The sequence below is a fragment of the Argopecten irradians genome, chromosome 12, assembly GCF_041381155.1.
Source record: "Argopecten irradians isolate NY chromosome 12, Ai_NY, whole genome shotgun sequence".
Classification (NCBI taxonomy): Eukaryota; Metazoa; Mollusca; class Bivalvia; order Pectinida; family Pectinidae; genus Argopecten; species Argopecten irradians.
The window spans coordinates 36,680,703-36,707,735 of record NC_091145.1 but is presented as its reverse complement, the minus strand read 5'-3'; the positions used below and the strand labels follow the sequence as shown (position 1 = coordinate 36,707,735).

General features: G+C 36.4%; 2 protein-coding genes across 2 annotated transcripts; one reads left to right on the top strand and one right to left on the bottom strand.

The window, feature by feature from the left end:
* Nucleotides 1-446: 446 nt before the first annotated feature.
* LOC138304850 (RNA-binding protein spenito-like) lies at nt 447-5,451 on the bottom strand. The gene is made up of 2 exons (XM_069245178.1): nt 1,910-5,451; nt 447-1,629 (listed from the first exon to the last, which is right to left on the bottom strand). The coding sequence occupies exon 1, from the start codon at nt 5,357-5,359 to the stop codon at nt 3,089-3,091; it is 2,271 nt and encodes a 756-aa protein (XP_069101279.1). The 5' UTR covers nt 5,360-5,451; the 3' UTR covers nt 447-1,629; nt 1,910-3,088.
* Nucleotides 5,452-6,073: 622 nt separating this feature from the next.
* On the top strand, nt 6,074-25,663 carry LOC138304849 (MAP kinase-activated protein kinase 2-like). The gene is made up of 10 exons (XM_069245177.1): nt 6,074-6,313; nt 8,012-8,151; nt 14,614-14,678; nt 15,196-15,275; nt 16,808-16,937; nt 17,803-17,878; nt 18,815-18,939; nt 19,839-19,924; nt 20,043-20,123; nt 20,821-25,663. Exons 1-10 carry the CDS (start codon nt 6,161-6,163, stop codon nt 20,959-20,961), a joined length of 1,077 nt encoding a protein of 358 aa, XP_069101278.1. The 5' UTR covers nt 6,074-6,160; the 3' UTR covers nt 20,962-25,663.
* The last annotated feature ends 1,370 nt before the right edge of the window (nt 25,664-27,033 follow it).

Sequence of the window (27,033 nt, the reverse complement as noted above, 5' to 3'; positions counted from 1 at the left end):
ACAAAAAACAGGGCCACTTCTAGCTCGCATCCATGAGTAGTAGTGCAAACAATGCAAACAGAATCATTCAGCAAAACTTTGCAGAATTTTGAACAGCTGTTCCTGAAGACAAGAAATAAAATGCATTGTATTGGCCAAATGTTGAGGCTCTTTCAGCAGCTTAAACTGCATAACACAGAAACACAAAATGCTCCTCAAGAATTTGCTTGGCAATCCTATCCTTGAACTTCAATGGCACATTAGATTTGACACAATTACCAGAATCGGTGTAGAATTCTATACTTCCAAACACAAGGACTTGCATTCAGGATGAATAGAAAATACACATTTTTTCTCGATGAAGTTCACAACATTCACTTTTATGTTGACACTTCAGACACGATGCTGAGATACCATAGCATCATTCAATAATGATTGACACTTGAAAATGAATCAGGATAACTTGACTTTAGAGTAATTGATGTTTATTCTATCCTAAAATTGTACAATACATGCCATTATTACACAGACATTGACACCAAGCTGAATAACTCTCACTGCGCCAAGACCTTCCTCCGTAATACATAACTGAACTTATGTGAAATGCACATGATGTTCGGCTGTTTTCTATATACACTTTTCACAAACTCTGTACACATTGAATTCTATACATGAATTTGTATGCACAAACACAAAATCTCCAAGGATTTCAATGGAATTCCTCAATTCAACACAGCAGGCATTTGGTTCCTTTCTCACCAAAGAGAAATGTAAAATTACTTACACATATTCAAGTTTGGAATAAAAATAAATTTTTTTTAACGACACCACAAATATTGGAGTCTGGACACAAGAATCACTTCCGTTTTCACTTAAAATATTTTCACACCTTATTTAAAATCTTAAAATGATGAGAAATTTCTCCAAAATTAGAAGGAAAATTTGAGAAATCCACCTTGGAATTTGGAAGATATTTCTTATTTCCAAAATGTTGCCGAAAACCTGAAGGTGCACTTCCGAATCTTGCACTAAAAATGGTTGAATTTTAAAATGAACTCCCTTAAAGTTGAGAATTACTTTTCAACAGCCCACATTTTACTACTCTACACAATTTCCTTCCATAAGAACTATAAAACACAAGCAGGGAATCGACGAACATAATTCTTGGCACACGCATGGGGCACAACATATATATCATAGATCATCTTGAGGAGACTTCAACACAATATGTTGAATTGGACACACTTGATCTTCATAACACAAATGTATTTATCACAATAACTTAAACAGAAAATTCTTCATCAGAATGCTGGTATTTAATTCTCAGAAACATCTGATGATTGTCCTCATTTTTATACCAGTGTCACACACATTCCGACTTGCACATTATAAAGTCTAAATCTGAGGATTATCGCCGTTTTCAGTTGTAATAATATTGACCATGAGTCCAAAGAGCTCTTATTAAGAACAGGAAAGTTCTTGTACTGTTGTACACAAAAGCACAACACATGATTTTTCGTAGCACAGCACTTGATGAAAGACCACTGATCATGAATTCACAACATCATAATAGCCGCAGTTGCACCCATATCTTCTTCAACTTCTTGTTAACCACTTGTCTACCAATGGGATCATTCCACGGCTGATACTCTGCAAAGACAAAAAAAATGTCAGACATCAAGTTTTTACCATGGTCAACATAAAAGAGTAAAGTTGAACAAGTAATGATCAAATTTCATTTTAAATGAATAAAATCAAGACTAGAGGAAAATATACAACCTTATACACAGAAGTAATTTATGAATGTTTACCTGATACATCATATTTAATTAGCCACTATAGCTAGCACAATGTATAAAAGTATATATGTATTGTAACACATATTCTAAATAATATTGTACTTAGAGTTGTTCTTTGACATGTAACTTACACAACAGTTGACAGATGAGCTAGGCCAAACTAGGAAATTCCCTCATCTTCCTGACGGACAGCTATGTGTGGCCATCGATTGATGATAGTTGAGCTACTTATAAAGCAGAGAGACAACCAAACAACATACTTCTACAAATTGATACTAGTTCAAAGCTTTTAGAAACATTAATATGCATCAAAGTTTGTAATTAATTGATATATATAGCATAAAATTTACACAGCAAGATCCCGAACAAAAGCAATTTTATGGCTTCATGAAAAATTACAGACACTTTTACATGTTTTTTTTTTAAATTTCATTTTAACAATCAGGTACTGAACTATTGACAAAGTTTTAATTTAACATAAAAAAAAAATAAAAGAAAAAATTATTCATAAAAAGAATGAATTAGATTATAATTGAAGTTTCATGTTTGTTTCATGATTTGCCAGATATCAGTCGGTCTTGCTTAATTTTAATGCAAGAATTAAGAAAAAAGAGTTTTTGTTAATCAAATTGTAGAGATTGAATTTTTTTTTAAAGTTAGAACAAATACAAATAGTCATGAAATTATTGAAATTAGACTATACGAAGTATCTGGAAAGTGGAAATGTAATGTGGTTTGAAACAGTATAAATGTAGAGACTACCAAAAACAATTAAGCACAGTAAATCATTAGTAGTTTCAAGTGTACATGTATGTACCAAGCGCTATCAATTGATTAATTTAACTAGTCTATACAAAGCCTTAAATATTAATTGTCGAATAATTCAAATAGCTGCACATCGTAAAACTCATGATCATGGACAATCTAAGAAATAATTTGAAACATTTCATCAATAACAAATCTTAACCATCAGTTCTTTTCAACAACGTTTCTTAAAAAAATTCCACATAGCCTTATGCATATATATTATATATACATCGACATCCTGGTTATCAAATTAATCTTGCCTTTATTACATTCATGTGGTTTGGGTATAGATAAAAATGTCAAATAAAAAACAGTTTAATATTGGTAAAAAAAATGAGTTGAAACATATAACAATTTGATACTTGTAAAAAATACAGGTACAGGGAAATTGATGTACATAACTAATTCAACATTGAATGAAAAAAATTGATTGATCATGGCCTGAAATGTTTACATTGTAATAATAATGAGACAATAAAATGGAGACGACAAATGATTGCAACCTAAGCTGCTCCTCGAATGACCACTATGACCATGTAGTCATCTTGAACTGCAGGCTCTGGGGGAAGTCTTGGTGCTTTGGTCATAAGATAGTCATATCCAAACTGACAAGGTGGAAACGCATACAACACACCAACATTATCTTTATCTTTCGAGTCGTAATTGGGAAGTGAAATAACACCAGCTGCGTCTTTCTGTCTCAGGTATGTTACTAGATTTTTCAGAGGTCTTTGCTGAACAGATGTGTCTTCATAGTTTTGTAGAGAACCACTAAGTGCCAGTAGAATGCAGTGACCACGAGGTCCAGCTCCTGTTACTCTGCGACCAACATCTTCCAATTTTGGTTGATCAAGACGAAGTCTCTGCTTTACTTTGAGGACGGGCGTTTCAGTTGTCGAAGGGTCCCTCATCATATTATCAACCAAAGTGACATTACCACCCACAACATGCATCCTAGCTGGAAAAGCACTACTCTTCAATATTAAAGCACCATTCCATGCAGCTGGTAAACACTTAGACATTTCTGCTATGTTTTCTACCATCTCTAATGCCTTTTCAGTTTCTTTGTCCCCTTGAGATATTCTTCGGTCATCTGAACGTCTTAAATCACCTCTGTCACTGTCATTAAAATCTCGTTCCTGTGAATGCATTGGACGACGCCCGTTATCTCTGCTTCGTCCCATATCTCGGTCCTTTTGGTCAAACTTGTTCTCTTGGCTTTTAGAGCGTCTATGCTGTCGATCCATGAAATCATCTGGTGATCTTGGACGTCTATTTCTGTCACCTCCTTCCCAAATGTCTCTTCCTCTATGTCCTGAATTGTTGTCTCTGGGATCAAGACCACGCTGACCTCGATCATCCATTCCCCAGTCATCTCTATGTGGTTCACCTGGACCGTCATACGGTGGTCGCCATGGTGGATTTCTTCCAATATCCCTGCCATCTGGTGACGGAGGATCATTTGGTCTAGGTGAACTTTGGATATGACTTACATCAGCAAAATCAACTCTAAGTCTTCTGTTCGAATCACCGAGAGGAAATCCTCTCATTTCTTGACAGGCAGCTGTAGCAGCATCAATGTTGTCATACAAAACGTAAGCATAATTCTTTCCATGTGGCCATTCAATCCTGTCAATTACTCCAAATCGGTCAAACTCACGTTCCAATGCCTGATGGGTCACCCAGGGTCCTAAGCCTCCTACCCACAAACATGTTGTTGGAGTCACTTTCCCATAACCTATCTTGCACTGAAATCTTCCGATGTACTGTCCCGACATCTCCACTTTTGCTCGATGTGCACAATCTAAGTTCATGTATTTCAGAAATGCATAGGCATTTCCCTGCCCTCTTTGTGGTCGCTTCACATCAATGTCTTCAATTACACCGTACCGCTCGAAAATTTGTCGCAGCTCCATCAAATCAATGTTGTAGTCCAGATTGCCAACAAATAACGTTCTAGTTGCCTTTATGTCATCTTCTGGATTAATGTGATCCAAATGGTATGGGAACTTTTCATTTGGTGCTTTTCGTGCTCCACCCTCTTTTTGAAAATGCGGCTGATAATTATCCCTATCCATTGATCTCATTGGTGGAGGCATATCATCCTGATTTCCAAAATATGATCCACGTCCCATACTTTGACGTCTGTTACCACCTCCTCTTCCCATACCATCTCCACGCATTCCTCCATACTGCATAGGAGGAGAGTTGTGTCCATACCCTTTACTGGGACCATAATCCCGACCAATGTCAGTGTTTGGGCTACTGCTGCGACGCCTATGAAACACTGGATCAACACGTACTGGTCTGTCAAAAACCATCAGTTTTGATTTAGCATGCTTTGCTGCTCTAGCGTCTTCAGGGTAGCGAAAATTTATGTATGCAACCCTCTGATCTCCGGTAAATGTCACGTTTACATTGAATTCTCCAAATTTCTTGAATTCGTGGTATAAATTATCTTTCAAAACAGTGTCAGGTATTTTACTAGAAATGTTACTTAAGCACAAAGACCTGTATTCTGGTCCTCTTACTTCCGACCTTGCGGGTCCGAATCCGTCCCCCATTCTATCGTGATATTTGTTACCCCTGGGCATTGGTCCAAGATCATGATCGAAATCCCGGTAAGGTTTTGGTTTCGGCTCGCGTCCCCGGCTATCGCGTCTGTCCATGTCCGGAGACATTCTGTCTCTAGATGATTCATGATCGATCCCAGGATAACCAGAGCGTGATCTCTTGCTTCTAGGTGAACTTTCGCGATCTTGCATACGTTTCATGATGAAATATATATATATTAAACTGGCTTATTCTCTTGAATACACACACAGCATTCCTTACAGCGTTGCCGTCGCCATTTTTATATAATTACTCCTTTATGTATTAATACGCGTCACATACAATAAACATATTTACGCCAAACAACAAAAAATTACTACGATTAATATCAAAACAATATAATTATGCACTATTTAATGTGTAACTTATATCAAATCTTAAAGAATAAGCTCATTATTCAATAAAAATGTTAAAGAATGTAGAACTACTTTCTAACAGGTGCTTGGATTTAATTTAATAGTTGGTTGCCTCCCTTCGTAGACGTCTAATTCATATTAATTATATGTGGTTTATAAAGTCAATATTTCAACTGCCCTTTTATTTTTATACTTTTGTCGATCGTTCAAAGATTCTAGACGCAAACAGTAGTTTTTCAAAAAATAATTTGTTAGCTTGCCCTCCCGATCTATTTTCTGCGGGCTTATATTTTTAAGCCGGAAGTCAGATACAACGGTGTGTTACAAATTATTATTATAAGATTCTGACTATATAACAAATAAATAATGCAAACGAATTAATTTAGCTTAATGAATGTTATGTATAGTTTAAACATGCAATCATAAATTACATGATTTCACCCAATCATACGGAAATTACGAAATAACACAGTATTTGTAGTTGTGTGCTATTTTTAGCACAAAACGTCACATCCGACGACGCACAGACAGACAATTTGTAGTTTCTCCTTCGTTTCGGGAGAATCACGTTGTATAGTGTAATAGTGAAATTATTCATAAAAAACGATGATGGGAGACAACGAAGCTAGGAATTTAAAGCCCAAAAAGTACCCCATAAGTGACGATTACAGAATAACAGGGGCTGTTTTGGGACTTGGTATAAATGGAAAAGTTGTCGAGTGTTTTTCCAAAAAAACGAATCAGAAATGTGCACTGAAGGTAGGGTAGTCGCAAAACAGGATGTAAATATGAAGTTCAAATGGTTTCCGGATAACGTGGTTTCAAGTCGTTAAAAAGAGATATATGTCTTGGTGGGATTTTAATAAATAATGATCAGATTGTATAATGTTTCAGGAAGTGATTCAAAGTCACGCCCACAGGTTTTTCTTGGTTTATTTTTCTAAAATTTTCTTTTTCAGTTGATTATATTGTACATATTCAAAGCTGAATGTGTCTTCAAAGATGTATTATATAAACATTGACTGTTTAACTTAAATTTTAGATCAGTATATGCAGTTCTATAAGAATATATATATATGTACTTGTTCAAATTCCTAAATGATGACAGAACGTACAATGTAGATTCAATTAAGCTTTGTCTATTGTAACAAAAAAATGTGCTCGGAATGGGAAAATGTACAGCATGGAAGAGATAAACGATTAAGACTATATGAAACCCTGAACATTCACTTTAAATCCACTATACATGATCATGAGCTATCTAGTCGCTGACGACTGACCTGATCTAGAACCGTTACTTGAAAAGAACCTTCATTGAATGTAGCGGGATTGGACTGGGTCAACCATCGGTGACCAGATAGCTCAGTTGGTAGAGCACTCGGCTAGCGTTCGGAGGGTCCCAGGTTCAAATCCCAGCATAATTTCAACTTCATCCAAATGCACAAGAATTTCCACACAGAATGTCTGGGGAGGAGCTCGAGACTAATAATGACTTTCGGTCCGGAACCCAGCCCGGAATCATAGTACTGAAAGAGTTTATCCATAATTCTTCTTCAATCGATCATGATTAAGAATAAAAACATCATTTTAAAAACTGAGAGGCAGCTAGTACATCAATATTTATCAATTACAAAGGAGAAGAGGTACAACTGCAATTTCACAGGATACTTTTCTATACCATCTAGATCTGTTGCTATCAAATGTAATTTTGACCAAATCAAGCGGTACCACAGCTAGGTTAAACTGGCAAAAAATACTGGGTACCGCTTCATATTGATACCTCTGAAAGGAAATATCTTTAATAAATACCAAAAGTTCATGAAAACAAAAGATAAAAAATCTATATGTTACTGTGTGAAGTGCAAAAAAGCATAAATGACATTATACATATACGATAACCATAAAATACTGAATATCAAATTCTGATAATTCCGTATCCAACCTGATAATTATAAGTTCCCAGGGTGGATAATAATGAAAAATTTAAGGATGCAGCATCATGCTTACATAATTAATATTATTGGACTACTTTTGGGCTAACATTTCACAACATTATAATATGGAGTAAGCCATGGTATTACATGTAATCAGTTTACAAATCAGAGAAACCTGCACTATAGTTTCAGTCTGTATTATATAATTAACAGAGGTGATCAATGTAAATAAACACTGCCAAAGATCCATATACTGTTCTGTAAATTTTTTTTATTTTTATGGGTCAAAATCTTCACAATCTGATCTGAAAACAAGAAAAATTAATTTAAGGGGTTTAACTTTTTAAATTTCCACGATCTGGCTATAAGAGTATATATGATTCGACCACTTATTATTATTTTTTTCGGATCAAATTTTCGTGATCGTGAATTAAAACAACAACCCGAAAAATCGCATCTGGTAGTTTTGTTATTCACTGATGGCAAAGTACCTTATTTAGAAATATTTGTGTTTGTTTTGTAGGTGTTACGGGATGTGCCCAAGGCTAGAAGGGAGGTGGATCTCCACTGGAGAGCATCTGGATGTAAACACATAGTAGCCATTATAGACGTGTATGAAAACGCCTATAGTGGACAGAAGTGTCTTCTAGTAGTAATGGAATGGTAGGTTTTCATAGATATCTTTGGGATCATAGAAGATAATAACAATAATGTGACTCATATTTTTTCACATACTTCACAGGGATAGAGAAAAGACAACTACCTTACACAGGGATAGACAAAAGACAACTACCTTACACAGGGATAGACAAAAGACAACTACCTTACACAGGGATAGGGAAAAGACAACTACCTTACATGGGATAGGGAAAAGACAACTACCTTACACAGGGATAGGGAAAAGACAACTACCTTACACAGGGATAGGGAAAAGACAACTACCTTACACAGGGATAGGCAAAAGACAACTACCTTACACAGGGATAGGGAAAAGACAACTACCTTACACAGGGATAGGGAAAAGACAACTACCTTACACAGGGATAGGCAAAAGACAACTACCTTACACAGGGATAGGCAAAAGACAACTACCTTACACAGGGATAGGGAAAAGACAACTACCTTACACGGGGATAGGGAAAAGACAACTACCTTACACAGGGATAGGGAAAAGACAACTACCTTACACGGGGATAGGGAAAAGACAACTACCTTACACAGGGATAGGGAAAAGACAACTACCTTACACAGGGATAGGCAAAAGACAACTACCTTACACAGGGATAGGGAAAAGACAACTACCTTACACAGGGATAGGAAAGACAACTACCTTACACGGGATAGGAAAAGACAACTACCTTACACAGGGATAGGGAAAAGACAACTACCTTACACAGGGATAGGGAAAAGACAACTACCTTACACAGGGATAGGGAAAAGACAACTACCTTACACAGGGATAGGGAAAAGACAACTACCTTACACGGGATAGGGAAAAGACAACTACCTTACACAGGGATAGGGAAAAGACAACTACCTTACACAGGGATAGGGAAAAGACAACTACCTTACACAGGGATAGGGAAAAGACAACTACCTTACACAGGGATAGGGAAAAGACAACTACCTTACACAGGGGATAGGGAAAAGACAACTACCTTACACAGGGATAGGGAAAAGACAACTACCTTACACAGGGATAGGGAAAAGACAACTACCTTACACAGGGATAGGGAAAAGACAACTACCTTACACAGGGATAGGAAAAGACAACTACCTTACACAGGGATAGGGAAAAGACAACTACCTTACACGGGATAGGCAAAAGACAACTACCTTACACAGGGATAGGCAAAAGACAACTACCTTACACAGGGATAGGCAAAAGACAACTACCTTACACAGGGATAGGCAAAAGACAACTACCTTACACAGGGATAGGCAAAAGACAACTACCTTACACAGGGATAGGGAAAAGACAACTACCTTACACAGGGATAGGCAAAAGACAACTACCTTACACAGGGATAGGGAAAAGACAACTACCTTACACAGGGATAGGGAAAAGACAACTACCTTACACAGGGATAGGGAAAAGACAACTACCTTACACAGGGATAGGGAAAAGACAACTACCTTACACGGGGATAGGGAAAAGACAACTACCTTACACAGGGATAGGGAAAAGACAACTACCTTACACAGGGATAGGGAAAAGACAACTACCTTACACAGGGATAGGCAAAAGACAACTACCTTACACAGGGATAGGCAAAAGACAACTACCTTACACAGGGATAGGCAAAAGACAACTACCTTACACAGGGATAGGCAAAAGACAACTACCTTACACAGGGATAGGCAAAAGACAACTACCTTACACAGGGATAGGGAAAAGACAACTACCTTACACAGGGATAGGCAAAAGACAACTACCTTACACAGGGATAGGGAAAAGACAACTACCTTACACAGGGATAGGGAAAAGACAACTACCTTACACAGGGATAGGGAAAAGACAACTACCTTACACAGGGATAGGGAAAAGACAACTACCTTACACAGGGATAGGGAAAAGACAACTACCTTACACAGGGATAGGGAAAAGACAACTACCTTACACAGGGATAGGGAAAAGACAACTACCTTACGAGGGGATAGGGAAAAGACAACTACCTTACACAGGGATAGGGAAAAGACAACTACCTTACACAGGGATAGGGAAAAGACAACTACCTTACACAGGGATAGGGAAAAGACAACTACCTTACACAGGGATAGGGAAAAGACAACTACCTTACACAGGGATAGGGAAAAGACAACTACCTTACACAGGGATAGGGAAAAGACAACTACCTTACACAGGGATAGGGAAAAGACAACTACCTTACACAGGGATAGGGAAAAGACAACTACCTTACACAGGGATAGGGAAAAGACAACTACCTTACACAGGGATAGGGAAAAGACAACTACCTTACACAGGGATAGGGAAAAGACAACTACCTTACAAGGGGATAGGGAAAAGACAACTACCTTACACAGGGATAGGGAAAAGACAACTACCTTACACAGGGATAGGGAAAAGACAACTACCTTACACAGGGATAGGGAAAAGACAACTACCTTACACAGGGATAGGGAAAAGACAACTACCTTACACAGGGATAGGGAAAAGACAACTACCTTACACATGGGATAGGGAAAAAGACAACTACCTTACACAGGGATAGGGAAAAGACAACTACCTTACACAGGGATAGGGAAAAGACAACTACCTTACACGGGGATAGGGAAAGACAACTACCTTACACAGGGATAGGGAAAAGACAACTACCTTACACAGGGATAGGGAAAAGACAACTACCTTACACAGGGATAGGGAAAAGACAACTACCTTACACAGGGATAGGGAAAAGACAACTACCTTACACAGGGATAGGGAAAAGACAACTACCTTACACAGGGATAGGGAAAAGACAACTACCTTACACAGGGATAGGGAAAAGACAACTACCTTACACGGGGATAGGGAAAAGACAACTACCTTACACAGGGATAGGGAAAAGACAACTACCTTACACAGGGATAGGGAAAAGACAACTACCTTACACAGGGATAGGGAAAAGACAACTACCTTACACAGGGATAGGAAAGACAACTACCTTACACAGGGATAGGCCAACTACCTTACACAGGGATAGGCAAAAGACAACTACCTTACACAGGGATAGGGAAAAGACAACTACCTTACACAGGGATAGGGAAAAGACAACTACCTTACACAGGGATAGGCAAAAGACAACTACCTTACACAGGGGATAGGGAAAAGACAACTACCTTACACAGGGATAGGGAAAAGACAACTACCTTACACGGGGATAGGGAAAAGACAACTACCTTACACAGGGATAGGGAAAAGACAACTACCTTACGAGGGGATAGGGAAAAGACAACTACCTTACACAGGGATAGGGAAAAGACAACTACCTTACACAGGGATAGGCAAAAGACAACTACCTTACACAGGGATAGGGAAAAGACAACTACCTACACAGGGATAGGGAAAAGACAACTACCTTACACAGGGATAGGGAAAAGACAACTACCTTACACAGGGATAGGGAAAAGACAACTACCTTACACAGGGATAGGGAAAAGACAACTACCTTACACAGGGATAGGGAAAAGACAACTACCTTACACAGGGATAGGAAAAGACAACTACCTTACACAGGGATAGGGAAAAGACAACTCACAATACTACCTTACACAGGGATAGGGAAAAGACAACTACCTTACACAGGGATAGGGAAAAGACAACTACCTTACACAGGGATAGGGAAAAGACAACTACCTTACACAGGGATAGGGAAAAGACAACTACCTTACACAGGGATAGGGAAAAGACAACTACCTTACACGGGGATAGGGAAAAGACAACTACCTTACACAGGGATAGGGAAAAGACAACTACCTTACACAGGGATAGGGAAAAGACAACTACCTTACACAGGGATAGGGAAAAGACAACTACCTTACACAGGGATAGGGAAAAGACAACTACCTTACACAGGGATAGGGAAAAGACAACTACCTTACACAGGGATAGGGAAAAGACAACTACCTTACACAGGGATAGGGAAAAGACAACTACCTTACACAGGGATAGGGAAAAGACAACTACCTTACACGGGGATAGGGAAAAGACAACTACCTTACACAGGGATAGGGAAAAGACAACTACCTTACACAGGGATAGGGAAAAGACAACTACCTTACACAGGGATAGGGAAAAGACAACTACCTTACACAGGGATAGGGAAAAGACAACTACCTTACACAGGGATAGGGAAAAGACAACTACCTTACACAGGGATAGGAAAAGACAACTACCTTACACAGGGATAGGAAAAGACAACTACCTTACACAGGGAAGGAAAAGACAACTACCTTACACAGGGATAGGGAAAAGACAACTACCTTACACAGGGATAGGCAAAAGACAACTACCTTACACAGGGGATAGGCAAAAGACAACTACCTTACACAGGGATAGGCAAAAGACAACTACCTTACACAGGGATAGGAAAAGACAACTACCTTACACAGGGATAGGGAAAAGACAACTACCTTACGAGGGGATAGGGAAAAGACAACTACCTTACACAGGGATAGGGAAAAGACAACTACCTTACACAGGGATAGGGAAAAGACAACTACCTTACACAGGGATAGGGAAAAGACAACTACCCTTACACAGGGATAGGGAAAAGACAACTACCTTACACAGGGATAGGGAAAAGACAACTACCTTACACAGGGATAGGAAAAGACAACTACCTACACGGAAGGAAAGACAACTACCTTACACAGGGATAGGGAAAAGACAACTACCTTACACAGGGGATAGGGAAAAAAGACAACTACCTTACACAGGGATAGGAAAAGACAACTACCTACACAGGGATAGGGAAAAGACAACTACCTTACACAGGGATAGGGAAAAGACAACTACCTTACACAGGGATGGGGAAAAGACAACTACCTTACACAGGGATAGGGAAAAGACAACTACCTTACACAGGGATAGGGAAAAGACAACTACCTTACACAGGGATAGGGAAAAGACAACTACCTTACAGGGGATAGGGAAAAGACAACTACCTTACACAGGGATAGGGAAAAGACAACTACCTTACACAGGGGATAGGGAAAAGACAACTACCTTACACAGGGATAGGGAAAAGACAACTACCTTACACAGGGATAGGGAAAAGACAACTACCTTACACAGGGATAGGGAAAAGACAACTACCTTACACAGGGATAGAAAAGACAACTACCTTACACAGGGATAGGGAAAAGACAACTACCTTACACAGGGATAGGGAAAAGACAACTACCTTACACAGGGATAGGGAAAAGACAACTACCTTACACAGGGATAGGGAAAAGACAACTACCTTACACAGGGATAGGCAAAAGACAACTACCTTACACAGGGATAGGCAAAAGACAACTACCTTACACAGGGATAGGGAAAAGACAACTACCTTACACAGGGATAGGGAAAAGACAACTACCTTACACAGGGATAGGGACAACTACCTTACACAGGGATAGGCAAAAGACAACTACCTTACACAGGGATAGGCAAAAGACAACTACCTTACACAGGGATAGGCAAAAGACAACTACCTTACACGGGGATGTAAAACAGCTCAAACTTAAAACACTAGATAATTACATGACAACATTGTAGTGTATATTTCAATTAGGATAAATGTTTCCGGGGTTTCATTATCTTTCAGGAAAGGCGGTTCAATTGTAATTTCAGGGGGTTACCGTACTTTTCTATACTATCTGTATGGTATCTAATGTAATTTAGCCTAAATCAGGTGATACCACAGCTAAGTTTAACCAGCAAAAAGTACTTCCAGGTACCACCAGATAATGAAACCCTTGATGTTTAATTGGAAAATGTTCAACTATTGGACAAATTGGCTAATTTTTAATATGTATAAGTTTAATTGCAGTTTGAAGGTCTGAATATTGCTAAACATGAATGCAGTGCAAGCTTTCCTATTATAAAGATTACATCAAGTTTAGAAAAAAGGGAGAGAATTTAGTGTATGAGTAAAACTATACAATGTATTGCTATAATGTGTACCCTGAAAGACAGTCGCTATCATTCTGTTATACCCGCATATATCAATATATATATCAATATTGGTCATGAGCATGCACATGGTAAAAAAAGAAAGTGCCATGTGATAGAGACCTTGAATGGTGTAGTTGTAAGTTGGGTTAAATCCAGCTTATAATGTTCCTTCCTTTTATGGGGCCATCCAGGATCATGAATACTTTAGTCATCAAAACATGCTATGTAACTGCGGTGTGCATTGTCAATGACGTCAACAATTTTGATGCTTAACGATGTTTCTGTGATAATGGTGCAATACAAAAGCTGAAAAGCAACAGAAACTTTATTTGTTTATTTATTTTGCAAAACTTAATGATAATAAACTGAAATGTATATCCAATTTCTTTGCTTTGTTGTATGGAAGTTGGTGAACTTAATGATAATAAACTGAAATGTATATCCAATTCTTTGCTTTGTAGTATGGAAGGTGGTGAACTCTTCAACAAAATACAAGAGAGAGCTGATTCAGCATTCACAGAAAGAGGTAGGAACTTCAATGAAATTACAAAAAAATGTGATTTTGAAATTTATTAATACTTCAGTAATTTTGATACACCTGGATCGTTTGTTATAATATTACATTTTCTATATACTGATTGTGTTATAATATTACATTTTCTATATACTGATTGTGTTATAATATTACATTTTCTATATACTGATTGTGTTATAATATTACATTTTCTATATACTGATTGTGTTATAATATTACATTTTCTATATACTGATTGTGTTATAATATTACATTTTCTATATACTGATTGTGTTATAATATTACATTTTCTATAAACTGATTGTGTTATAATATTACATTTTCTATATACTGATTGTGTTATAATATTACATTTTCTATATACTGATTGTGTTATAATATTACATTTTCTATATACTGATTGATACTAATAGTTTTGTGACAGATAGCCTTATCTTTATTTTAATTCACCTGTATCATTCTGTTATCAGTGATTGAAATCTGATGTATTCTCTTTTGATATCAACAGAGGCAGCTGCTATCATTCGTGATATTGCCAAAGCCATCCACTACCTACATTCCATGGAAATAGCACATAGAGATTTAAAGGTAATCCACACAAACAGTGGACGCAATGTTATCTCTCCACCAAAACCATGTAACTAAATTTGGCCACAATCATCCTTGGGGGAAGGGGAACAGAACTTGTATAAACTTTGGCTCTGACCTCCCGGGGGCAGGAGGGGCGGGGCCCAATAGGGGTAAAAAAGGTAAATCCTTTAAATCGCTTCTCGTCATAGAGCTCTGACTGGAATGTAACCAAATTTGGCCACAAACATCCTTTTGGGAAGGGGAACAGAACTTGTTTAAATTTTGGCTCTGGTCCCCCGGGGGCAGGAGGGGCAGGGCCCAATAGGGGAAATAGAGGTAAATCCTTTATATCGCTACTTGTAATAGAGTTCTACATAAATTGTAACCAAATTCGGCCACAAACATCCTTGGGGGAAGGGGAACAGAACTTGTGTAAATTTTGACTCTGGTCCCCCGGGGCAGGAGGGGCGGGGCCGAATAGGGGAAATAGAGGTAAATCCTTTAAATCTCTACTTGTCCTAGAGCTCTACATGAATTGTAACCAAATTTGGCCACAAACATCCTTGGGGAAGGGAACTTGTATAAATTTTGGCTCTGATCACCCAGAGGCAGGAAGGGGGGGGGCCCAAAGGGAATAGAGGTAAATCCTTTAAATCGCTACTAGTCATAGAGTTCTGAATGGAATGTAACCCAAATTTGGCCACAAACATCCTTTGGGGAAGGGGAACAGAACTTGTATAAATTTTGGCTCTGACCCCTGGGTGCAGGGGGGCGGGGCCCAATAGGGGAAATAGAGGTAAATCCTTTAAATCGCTACTAGTCATAGAGTTCTGCATGGATTGTAACCAAATTTGACAACAAACATCCTTGGGGGAAGGGGAACAGAACTTGTATAAATTTTGACTCTGGCCCCCCCCCCCCCCCCCCCCCCCCCCCCCCCCCCCCCCCCCCCCCGGCAGGACGGGTGGGGCCCAATAGGGGAAATAGAGGTAAATCCTATAAATCACTTCTTGTCCTAGAGTTTTGCTTGGATTGTGACCAAATTTGGCCATAAACATCCTTGGGGGAAGGGGAACAGAACTTGTATAAATTTTGTCTCTGACCCCCTGGGGGCGGGAGGGGTGGGGCCCAATAGGGGATTTAGAGGTTAATATTAAAATTCCTTCAGAAAAGAAACAATGAACCTGTATTCAGAACATTACTTGGCATTACAAACCAGGTGTGCGATACAGGCCCTCTGGGCCTCTTGTTTCCATTATGAGCTAGACAATAGTAGATGTACTCCATGGTAACTATATGGATATCATATGTATAGCTAGGAAAGACAAGTGATGCAATGAAGTACTATAGCATGATACTTTATTATATAAAGATTTACTACAATAATATGCTGTGTCAAGTTCTTCATTTATTTCGCAGTTGTATTGAACTTACTGTTACTGAAGTGATCACTATTTGGAATTTCCCATAAGAGGATTCCAATTATTTTTTTGTAAGATTTCGATTGATATATATGTACCTAGTACCTAATTATAAGATTTATTTTACAGCCTGAAAACTTACTATACTCAGACAAAACTACAAATGGAACACTGAAGTTAACAGATTTTGGCTTTGCCAAAGCGATCACAACAGATTTCAAGATGTTACAAACTCCCTGCTACACACCCTATTATGTTGGTGAGTTAACTGTGGTGGCAAAACAGGTAAAATGCATCAAAGTTTAGAGGCCCTGAGAAAAATTAGGAACCTTTCACACTCACTGTAAACAGGAAAATGCATCTTGTTATCATCTGAAAGTGGCAAGGTTTTCAGATAACCCATTAGATGTGTCTTAGGCTCACTTATAACTGAATCAGGGAGGTTAAGCCCCATCATTCAGTTCAATCAGTATGTAGGCACTGAGCTAGGCTTTACTTCATTTTATTAGCTCACCTGGTCCGAAAGACCGAGGTGAGCTTATGGGATACCGCAGCGTCCGTTGTCCGGCGTCCGTCAACAATCGACTTCTTCTCCATAACCGCTGGTCGGATTTCAACAAAATTTGACTGGTAGCTATCAATAGCATCATTGTATGGTTGTAATTCAAAATTAAACTTTTGGAGTCAATTTTGCTAAGTTTTCAAATTGTCAGAGTCTTTGTGATAATTACTTAAAAAACAGGTGAGCGATACAGGCCCTCTGGGCCTCTTGTAATTAAACCTGGTAACATGAGTTATCTAAGGATATTTGTTACACTGTCAGTGAATGTTTTTATGTGACATTCTTAAGTACAATGAATACCCTGTTACTTTCATCAGACTAATGACCAGGCAGCATATGTACATGAAAGTTGAAGATAAATCAGTGTCAGTTTTGGTAATGCTGAGGTTACAAACAACACTATACTCTGATACTGTGCATAAATTAAGTTTGAACTTACATGCCATTTTATGACTAAATTGTAGATTATCCATCTAGATTATAAGGATATAAGATTATAATAGATTTGGCATTAGCTGTCAGTTACGATATGAAATGATTATCAATGTTGTCCCTTTTTCAGCCCCAGAAGTACTTGGTCCAGAAAAGTATGACAAATCCTGTGATATGTGGTCTCTAGGTGTTATCATGTATATTTTGTAAGTATATGTGTATAAATGTATACCTTTATATCAATTTCATTCTTCAGACACTGTTTTGTTGGAAAACAAAGAGAATCAGCTTAAAAAAATATTAAAACCAACCCTCAATAGGCCATAATAGAAAATGGCGCAACTTCATATTATTGTTATGTAAACGTGTGTACCTTGTGACGTCATGCTATTTGTGACGTCATTAATTTGTTCTTTGAAAAATAAACATATTCCTGAAGAGCTATCATGAAATGGTGAATGTACAAGAGGAAAGTCGTTGACTTTTATTTTTTACGTATAAATGTATATATATTTTGTAAGTATATGGGTATAAATGTATATATATTTTGTAAGTACATATATGTGTATAAATGTATATATATTTTGTAAGTATCATGCGTATAAATGTATATATTTATATATAAGTCTTGCGTATGATTATTATTTTAGTCCTCTGCAGGTAATGATTATTATTTGAGTCCTCTGTGGGTAGAATCAGTAGTAATTCTGTCTGACTGTTCGGACAACAGTTCCCAGACAAAGATTTTGCATTAAAAAGTCAACTACAAAGGTCAATACTCTTAAAATGCTTATTTTTTATGTATCATCAGGTGATATATTTGTTATTTGATTAAAATAGTTCAGGTTACAGAATACCCTGCAATACACATACATCTCATATTTAATTGCTTCCTCTTGTTGCTGAAGTGTGAACCTGGCAATACAATAGAATTTTTTTCAAAAATAGATCTGTGTCTGTAGCTGCAAGACATGACTCCATGTAATACATGAAATATTTATTAGGAGATTCCCTGGAATGATTTGCTAATGTTTACATTGTCTTCTGGAATATAAGGCTCTATGTAATGATAATGATAAACATCTAATTATGTAAAAAACCTATTGGTACAGACATTAATAACTAAATTGATGTGATTGCAGATTGTGTGGTTATCCACCATTCTACAGTAATCACGGAGCAGCTATTTCACCTGGTATGAAGAAGAGGATCAGAAATGGACAGTACGAGTTCCCAGCCTCCGAATGGAAAAATGTGTCAAAAGATGGTATGTTATTGAAACCAATATTTCATTATTTATCACCATGGACATATATTTCCACCTAATTTGAAATAATAAAATATCAATGTGGACTTCTTTTAAGGCTGAAAATATAGCACGGAACCAATACCGTGTCATACCAAACCTGTGATGGCTTGTTAGTGATGTAACTTGATGTAATGGAAGGACATTGTCCATAGTTCAGTGTAATTTGTCTAAACTGGACATCACTTGGACCAGCATATATGGTTGGTATAGTCAGGATTCCAGATTATGCAGGATGACCTATTATAGTCATCATGCTCCGTCCGGCGCCATCCGCCTTGCATTGTCCCCAGTGCGTAAACTTTTCATTAAAACAACTTCTTCTAATGTATTAATGATTCACTCAAACAAAGGTTTAAAGTAGATACAGTCAAACCTGTGTATAAATGACACCCAGGGGACAAGGCTAAAGTGTCCTTTATAGAGAGGTGTCCTTTATATAGAGGTCAGTGTTTTGACAAGTTATGTCAAATTATGAGCGGTTCAACCTAAGCAATCTTTCCATACACAAATACATGTATTTGTCTCATTTTCTTTTCATTTGGTTCATTTTGGAATAAATAAATAGTAACATAATTAATATTTAAGGAATATGTACAGTATATTTATATTTTTCATTTCAATCAAATCAGAAAAAATGAATATGAAACATTTATTTAATAAATTGTATATACAATCTATACATGTATCTGTAAGGACAGAGCCTTTCGTGAAGATTTTGAACAAGCCATAATATCTGTTTTGTAAAATCCCAAATAAAAAGTGGCACAAAATGAGAAAATCGATGTTTGGGCCCGTTCAAAAATGTATATGTATCAAGTTGATGTATAATTAAATGTTCTGTTTGTGTTGTATTTTAGCAAAAGAATTAATTCAGGGATTATTAAAAACTGTGCCAGAGGATAGACTGACAATAGAACAAGTAATGAGGAACAAATGGATATCGGTAAGCACGTTTCTATACAAACTAACACTATCAAATTAGATTTTATGTTATAACATTTCTTTTTTGTTTGAAGAGCATATAAATTTTTACATAACTTTTCAATGTGTATCGTCCACAGGACCACATTACGGTGCCACAGACCCCACTCTGTTCAGCGATGATCCTTAAAGAGGACTCGGAAATGTGGGCAGAAGTACAGGTAAATAGGACCATTATAAATATTCAATGTGTATATACATTTATGTTGATTGTAACAGGTTTACAAACAGTAATTCGGTGTATATACAGAGTAGTATTAAACGAAAAAATCATTTTCTATTTTACTTCACTACAATTTACTTGATAATTTGTGAAACAAAATTTTAGTTGTACCACAATTTTTGGTTTTGTAATATTATTAAAGTTTTATCACTTTGAAAAATTCAAAATTATTGTATATTTGATGTCCCCACTATGAGAACTAATTACATTACAATATTCATTGTAAACAAAAATTCATAGTTCATAAAAAATAGAGAAAATTTGTTTTGTGAATAAAGCAAAATGACATCTATTTCTTTCTCTTAGTTTAGTTGAAATCATGTTTTGTCCATGGTCCAAGAATTTTTACAGGCTGGTGTCATATTTTTCATTTCAAAATATTGTTTTATCAATAAACATGTTATAGTTACGTTCAGTTATACAGAAATAAGCAGTTACCTACTAATGGATTAGACAAACAACAGGCTAGGCATATACACTAGTCCTTTCCATATGAAGATGGAAACATATATTTCTTTTGAGATATTTCTAATTTTGTGTTTAATAGATTTTTAGGATGTGATAACTCCATGATATTTTGCCAGAGAAAAGCACAAGTCATGATCATTATTACTGTGTTTGTTCCACTATTTCAGGAGGAAATGACCAATGCTCTGGCCACAATGAGAGTGGACTACGAAATGTGCCAGATTAAAGACTTGGACGAAACAGATAACCCAATTTTAAAGAAACGCAAGAAGAGAAGTACTGCAGAACCCATGTATACCCAGTCATAGTGTAAAACTATCACTCACAGGAGCTCTGTTACCAAATTTACCTGTGTGTTTATATAAAAATACATGCTGATGCAGGTGGTTAAGACAATTATGTAGATATTCCACCTAAGAAATATCTGCGGAATATTCAAGGGACACTGAAAAGTGACTTTAATACATATTTTGTACAATTAAAAACAGAATAATACAGTAGTGAAAATGCTACATGAAGTTTTAAATAATCCTTTAAGTTCTAATTAATATTATTTTGAAGTTGTATGTTTTAAATTTTTATTTTATAAAGCAGTTTAAGAGAGAGGGAGTGATAACTTGTCATTGTTCAATATTTTTACACTGTACAGAAAATATGCATGTGGAACATACATATTATTTTCATGAAAATTTTATTGATATTTACTGTGTTATATTCTATTTACAAAAAAACAGATGTTTTAAAAATCTATTGTCATTTCAATATACCGTATTTTCCCTATTAAGAGCACCTCCTGTGATAAGGGCGCCCCCACGTTTTTTGCTATTTTCATACAATATTTGTGTCATATTGTGACGATTTGTCTTCGCAGACGCTAATAAAATACTGTTTCACATCAATCTGATGCTTAAGCACTAGATTTATTGCATTGGACAACTTAGGACATCTTTTCCAAGAGTTTACACATAGAAACATCAAGAACGCCATGTTCATAACAAAATGTGTCACTTGAATGCCCATACAGGTGTATGGATGAAGACCAACTGGCAACAACATTTTAGCGATGTCTATACAGGTTTTATGAATACTTACTGTATATCTATGATAAAGGTTCCTAAATAACAGGAATGTTATCATTTCTAAGCATTTTATTGTGTGCTCTTGTCAGCATTTCCCATCTGCCACAAAACGAAAGTAGCGATCGGCAGCACTGTTCGCCATTTTGTGTACGCATGGTAAACAAACAGGCTAGCATGAAATGCCAAAATTCCGTGAAACAGACATATTTAACAAATGTTTAATACTTCTGGTGCATACATTTCATAATTATGTAATTTCAATACTTACTTGACTTCAAAACGTAAGTTGGTTATAGTAAGTTTCAGAAAAATACAAAACTAAAGCAAGATGACTATAGTCTGTTTCAGAAAAAAAAAAAACCATCTAAAAATGGTCTCAAATAACGGCGCCCCTCTTGGCCATTTACCCGCGCCCGGCGCCCTCATTAGGGAAAATACAGTATCAGGAGTTGTCATTACAAAAACAATGAAAATGTATTGTCTCTTGGTTTTTATTATCATTGGTTTTTACCAATTTGTTTAAATACAGTTAGCAGTATATCTTTACTATAATTACTTACACATATTTCTATATTCGTGTTTCAATAGACATATTAAAAGTTTGATATCAGATGGTATTAATTCACAAGTCAATCCAATGTTTATAGTAGCCAAGAAAATGAAATAATGTTTGTTTTCATCAGATTGTATAATGATTCTTTCAGATATGGTCTGATTATAATTTATTATTCCAAAATTAAAACTGGAATCAAATTATTTCAGTGGATACTTTTTAACTGTGATATCAAAAGTTTATAACAATAATTCTGATATTATGGACCTTATACTGTATGGCTTTGTTATGGAAAGTCTTCCATATCAAGGCCAATTGTTTTGATTTATATTTGAAGACATGAATTCAATTGCTGCTTTCAAGAAATCATTTCAGTTGTCTTACAGTAGATTATAATACACGGATTAATAACCTAGAATAGGTAGTGGGGTCAAGGTTGTTTACAAGACACATAACCTTTTTGTTGTTATTGAACAAGTGTTTTATTTGTTTACATACATTTGGTTACAAACATTTGCTCGTTAAGAATTCATGTGCCACAATCTCGCATTTTATGTACCTTAATATTATTGATAAAACATTATAGTGGAGATCACTTTGTAAGGTATAGAACAGAGTTGTTAGTAACATGTCTGAACTGATGCTTGAACTTCAAGGAAATATTTACATTTTTTGTAAAAATAATTTTATTATTAATATATATTGTATGATTGATTTGGTTGATTTCTGACATCATTTTCAAATTTAGAAAATAGGTAAATATAAGATAAGCCATCTGATTGAAGATCCATGAATACCTCTTTATTAAGTCTTATGCAAATACTTTTGTAGTAAAATGCACTAAATGGTATATAGCCTTAAATGGGCGAGTAGATGTCAAGGGGGATAATTCTTGAAGTATAGACCAATAAAATGCCCCTTTACCAAAACATATTTAACAAGGGAAATCGTAAAAAGTGAAAAAGTTACCGTAATACTCAAAACAAAAGCATCTGTCGGGTGAATCTACTCGCACTTTAGCTAAGGCTTGTTTCTGTTCACCTCTTCTTAGGTGAAAACAGTGCCGGATATGACATTATATAACTACATGAGCGGGGCTATCTGATTGTTTTTATTATGTGTAGCACATCCACGTTTAACATAGAGTGTAATAGACATGTTTATGTATTATTACATACATGTGCTACGCAGTTTAGAAGTTCAATAAAAAAATTAATAAAAAAGATTATTTTGTCTTATCATTTTGTAAAAATTATTCCGGTATTCGTTTAATTTAAATCAACTGAAGTAGCTTAACATAGGTTAAGGTATGACTTGTACCATTAGATAGTATAGTTCTTACTGGAAAATGACAAATTCCAAATGAAATTTTTGTTCACATCCAACGACGTAAGAAATAATATATTCCTCATTTCTAACTTACTTTTAGCCATCATTTTTTTTTTTCATAATTTTTTTACCCAGTAATGAATGGCTACTGTAATAACTATCAATCTGAGAAATCTTTCTTAGAGATACAACACAACTCGTTTAAAGTGTTTGTTAGCATCATTGAGTTGGACGATTTGCAGAATTTTATCATTATTTTAGATTAAAAGTGTGTGATGTGCCACTAATACCGGTGATTTATTACATCTATATTTTGCTGTGTTTCATGAAATCATTGGTATATATAATTCGATCATCCTATACATGTATTCCTGTTCAGCCATGTCATAAATATCATGATAACACTTGTAACATCACGGTTATAATGTCGCCATAATCAAAATTTGACATCATTGTATCCGTAGAAGGTAACGTCATATTCAAACCTCGCCACTCTTATATAGAAAGGAAATGGAAACTTTTGTCTATATTTTCATGAATACTAGTTATGTGATAAATAGAATCTTACATTTGTGGCTGTGTAACAAGAAATTTATTAAATTCGTTAAATAATTTGATATGCCACTCTTCTTAAGGCTCATGACGTATCAAAATTCTTGAACTCGTGAAAGAAATTACTTACTACATAGCCACTCTTGTAAGATCCTTCATATCTGTATTTTGTGTTTCATAACATCATTGGTATACATAACTCGTCCTATATCTGTATATATGTAGGGACACAGGAAATGTTTTAAGAGTGTATGTATTCAGAATCCTAGTCCTGATAGTGTGCTTCAATGGCAAGGATAGGTCCAAAGTCTCAATTCTCTGTGATCATTTGTACCCCAGACATGGCTAGAATTCTCAACCCATAGCCTATACACATCACATATATATCTTTAGACCCTTTATTTCTGATGAATCAAAATATTTAACATTATATCAGCAGTACTCGCCATAGCATTTCGTTGAATATCAAACAAAAAATATATGCAAAACAAGAAAGGTTTGTTAATGCCATGCTATATTTTTACCATTAATTTTTTGAAATGTTTTTTTTAGTTAACTATTGAGTGCTCTAGAATCTACTGGCTACAAACCAGATTGTTTACACTTGCATAAAACAACAGCTCTTCTAGCTGCTGATATATAATAGGAAATAAATCTCCATAATGATAAGGCCCTTATAATTTTCCTTACTATTTATTGAATGGCTTCAGCACATACCGATTCAAATAGAGTGCATGTATAATATAGATAGTGACATTGTACCATATCAGTGCTTCATACTATAACATTGTTATTAACGACCAATACTATGTTACCATGGATACAAGGCCTGTTTATTTGGAGGTTTGCTTGTAGATGTATTATCACATCAGTTATACTACATTGTATATGATTATCATATAAAATGTAAATGTATTTTTCACATCCTTGAGTAAAAGCAATAGTGTAAATGTTACCTAGGTGATCGTTACAATGCAAGGTAATAGTTACCTACAGGCATTTTCGTTTATGTGGAACAACAAGTTCAACCATTTGTAAAAGTAATTATTACAGGTATAAATCATGACGGACATGCAGATTTTGATTCAGACCTATATATGTGAAGACTTTGTCAATGCTCATTTAAATAAATTGTATTCACAAACGAGTAACTAGGTCAATCATATAAACGAAAATGGCCTAGATGATACTTACCATGCAAGGTAAAGTTACCAAAGTGATAGTTACCATGGTAATACACGTAGTTACCGAGGTGATAGCTACCATGGTGATAGTTACCATGGTGATAGCTACCATGGTGATAGTTACCATGGTGATAGTTACCTAGGTGATGGTTACACCATGGTGATAGTTACCTAGGTGAATTACCAAGGTGAGGACAATAAGTGCACTTAGAGGTTGTACATAGCTTTAGTTAATAGATATTAGTGGATACTGTATGTTACCTAGTGATGGTATAAATTACTAGGATATTAAACTACAACTTACATTCAATAATAGTTTTATTGTATCTGCTAGAAATGTTTATGAAAAGAGTTGCTGGTGTAAGAAATGAAGTCAGTACCTTTTCTTTATCTAGATGATAATTGGAATGGTTATTCAGGGGAGATAATCAGAAATTAAGATAAAGAATTTGGTCAATATCCTAATACATATAACTTTGTTATATTACAATCTAAGGGGATAAGACCTGCTCAGAGATTTTACTTTTAATAAATCGTGGCTTAAGTCTTGTATACCAATACCCAATATTTTCAAGGTCTATTGTTAAATTTCTTATTAAGCAGAATCATTCTGTAACAATCAAATAGATTTTTAATGTAATTGTGTATTTGAAGTTTTATACTTTTAGATACATGTGTTCAATGGTCATTAAAAATGATTTTTTAAGTCTGAACAGTAACTTGTGAGCAGTCTGACTTCTGAACAGCATCCAGTCTGACCACTAAATAGTCTGATCACTGAATAGTAACCTCTGAACAGTCTGACCATTATACAGTAACCTCTGGGCAATCTGACCATTAAACAGACACCCCTGTACAGTCTGGCCACTGAGCAGTAACCACTGAGCAGTAACCACTGAACAGTAACCTTTGGGCAGTCTGTCCACTAAACAGTAACCCCTGGACAGTCTGACCACTAAACAGTAACCTCTGAGCAGTCTGGCAACTAAACAGTAACCCCTGTACAGTCTGGCCACTGAACAGTAACCACTGAACAGTAACCTTTGGGCAGTCTGCCCACTAAACAGTAACCCCTGGGCAGTCTGACCACTAAACAGCTAAACAGTAACCCCTGAGCAGTCTAACCCCATAACAGTAACCTCTGGGCAGTCTGACCACTAAACAGTTACCTCTTGGCAGTCTGACCACTCAACAGTTACCTTGGGGCAGTCTGACCACTAAACAGTAACCCCTGGGCAGCCTGAATACTAAACAGTAACCTTTGAGCAGTCTGACCACTCAACAGCAACTTTTGAATTGTTTGACCACTAAACAGTAACCTCTGGGCAGTCTGACCACTCAACAGTAACCTTTGGGCAGTTTGATCACTAAACAGTAACCCCTGAACAGCAACCTATGAGCAGTCTGACCACTAAACAGTAACCCCTGAGTAGTCTAACCACTCAACAGTAACCTCTGGGCAGTCTGGCCACTAAACAGTAACCCCTGAACAGTAACATCTGGGCAGTCTAACCACTAAACAGTAACCTCTGGGCAGTCTGACCACTTAACAGTAACCCTTGAGTAGTCTAACCACTCAACAGTAACCTCTGGGCAGTCTATAACCACTCAACAGTAACCTCTGGGCAGTCTGACCACTGAACAGTAACCTTTGAGCAGTTTGACCACTGATCATTAACCCCT

Coding starts and splice junctions, on each gene's coding strand:
- LOC138304850 (XM_069245178.1), bottom strand. CDS start 5,359: ATGAAACGTATGCAAGATCGCGAAAGTTCACCTAGAAGCAAGAGATCA.
- LOC138304849 (XM_069245177.1), top strand. CDS start 6,161: ATGATGGGAGACAACGAAGCTAGGAATTTAAAGCCCAAAAAGTACCCC. Junction 15,276..16,807: donor TAGCACATAGAGATTTAAAG/GTAATCCACACA, acceptor TTTATTTTACAG/CCTGAAAACTTACTATACTC. Junction 20,124..20,820: donor AAATGTGGGCAGAAGTACAG/GTAAATAGGACC, acceptor CCACTATTTCAG/GAGGAAATGACCAATGCTCT.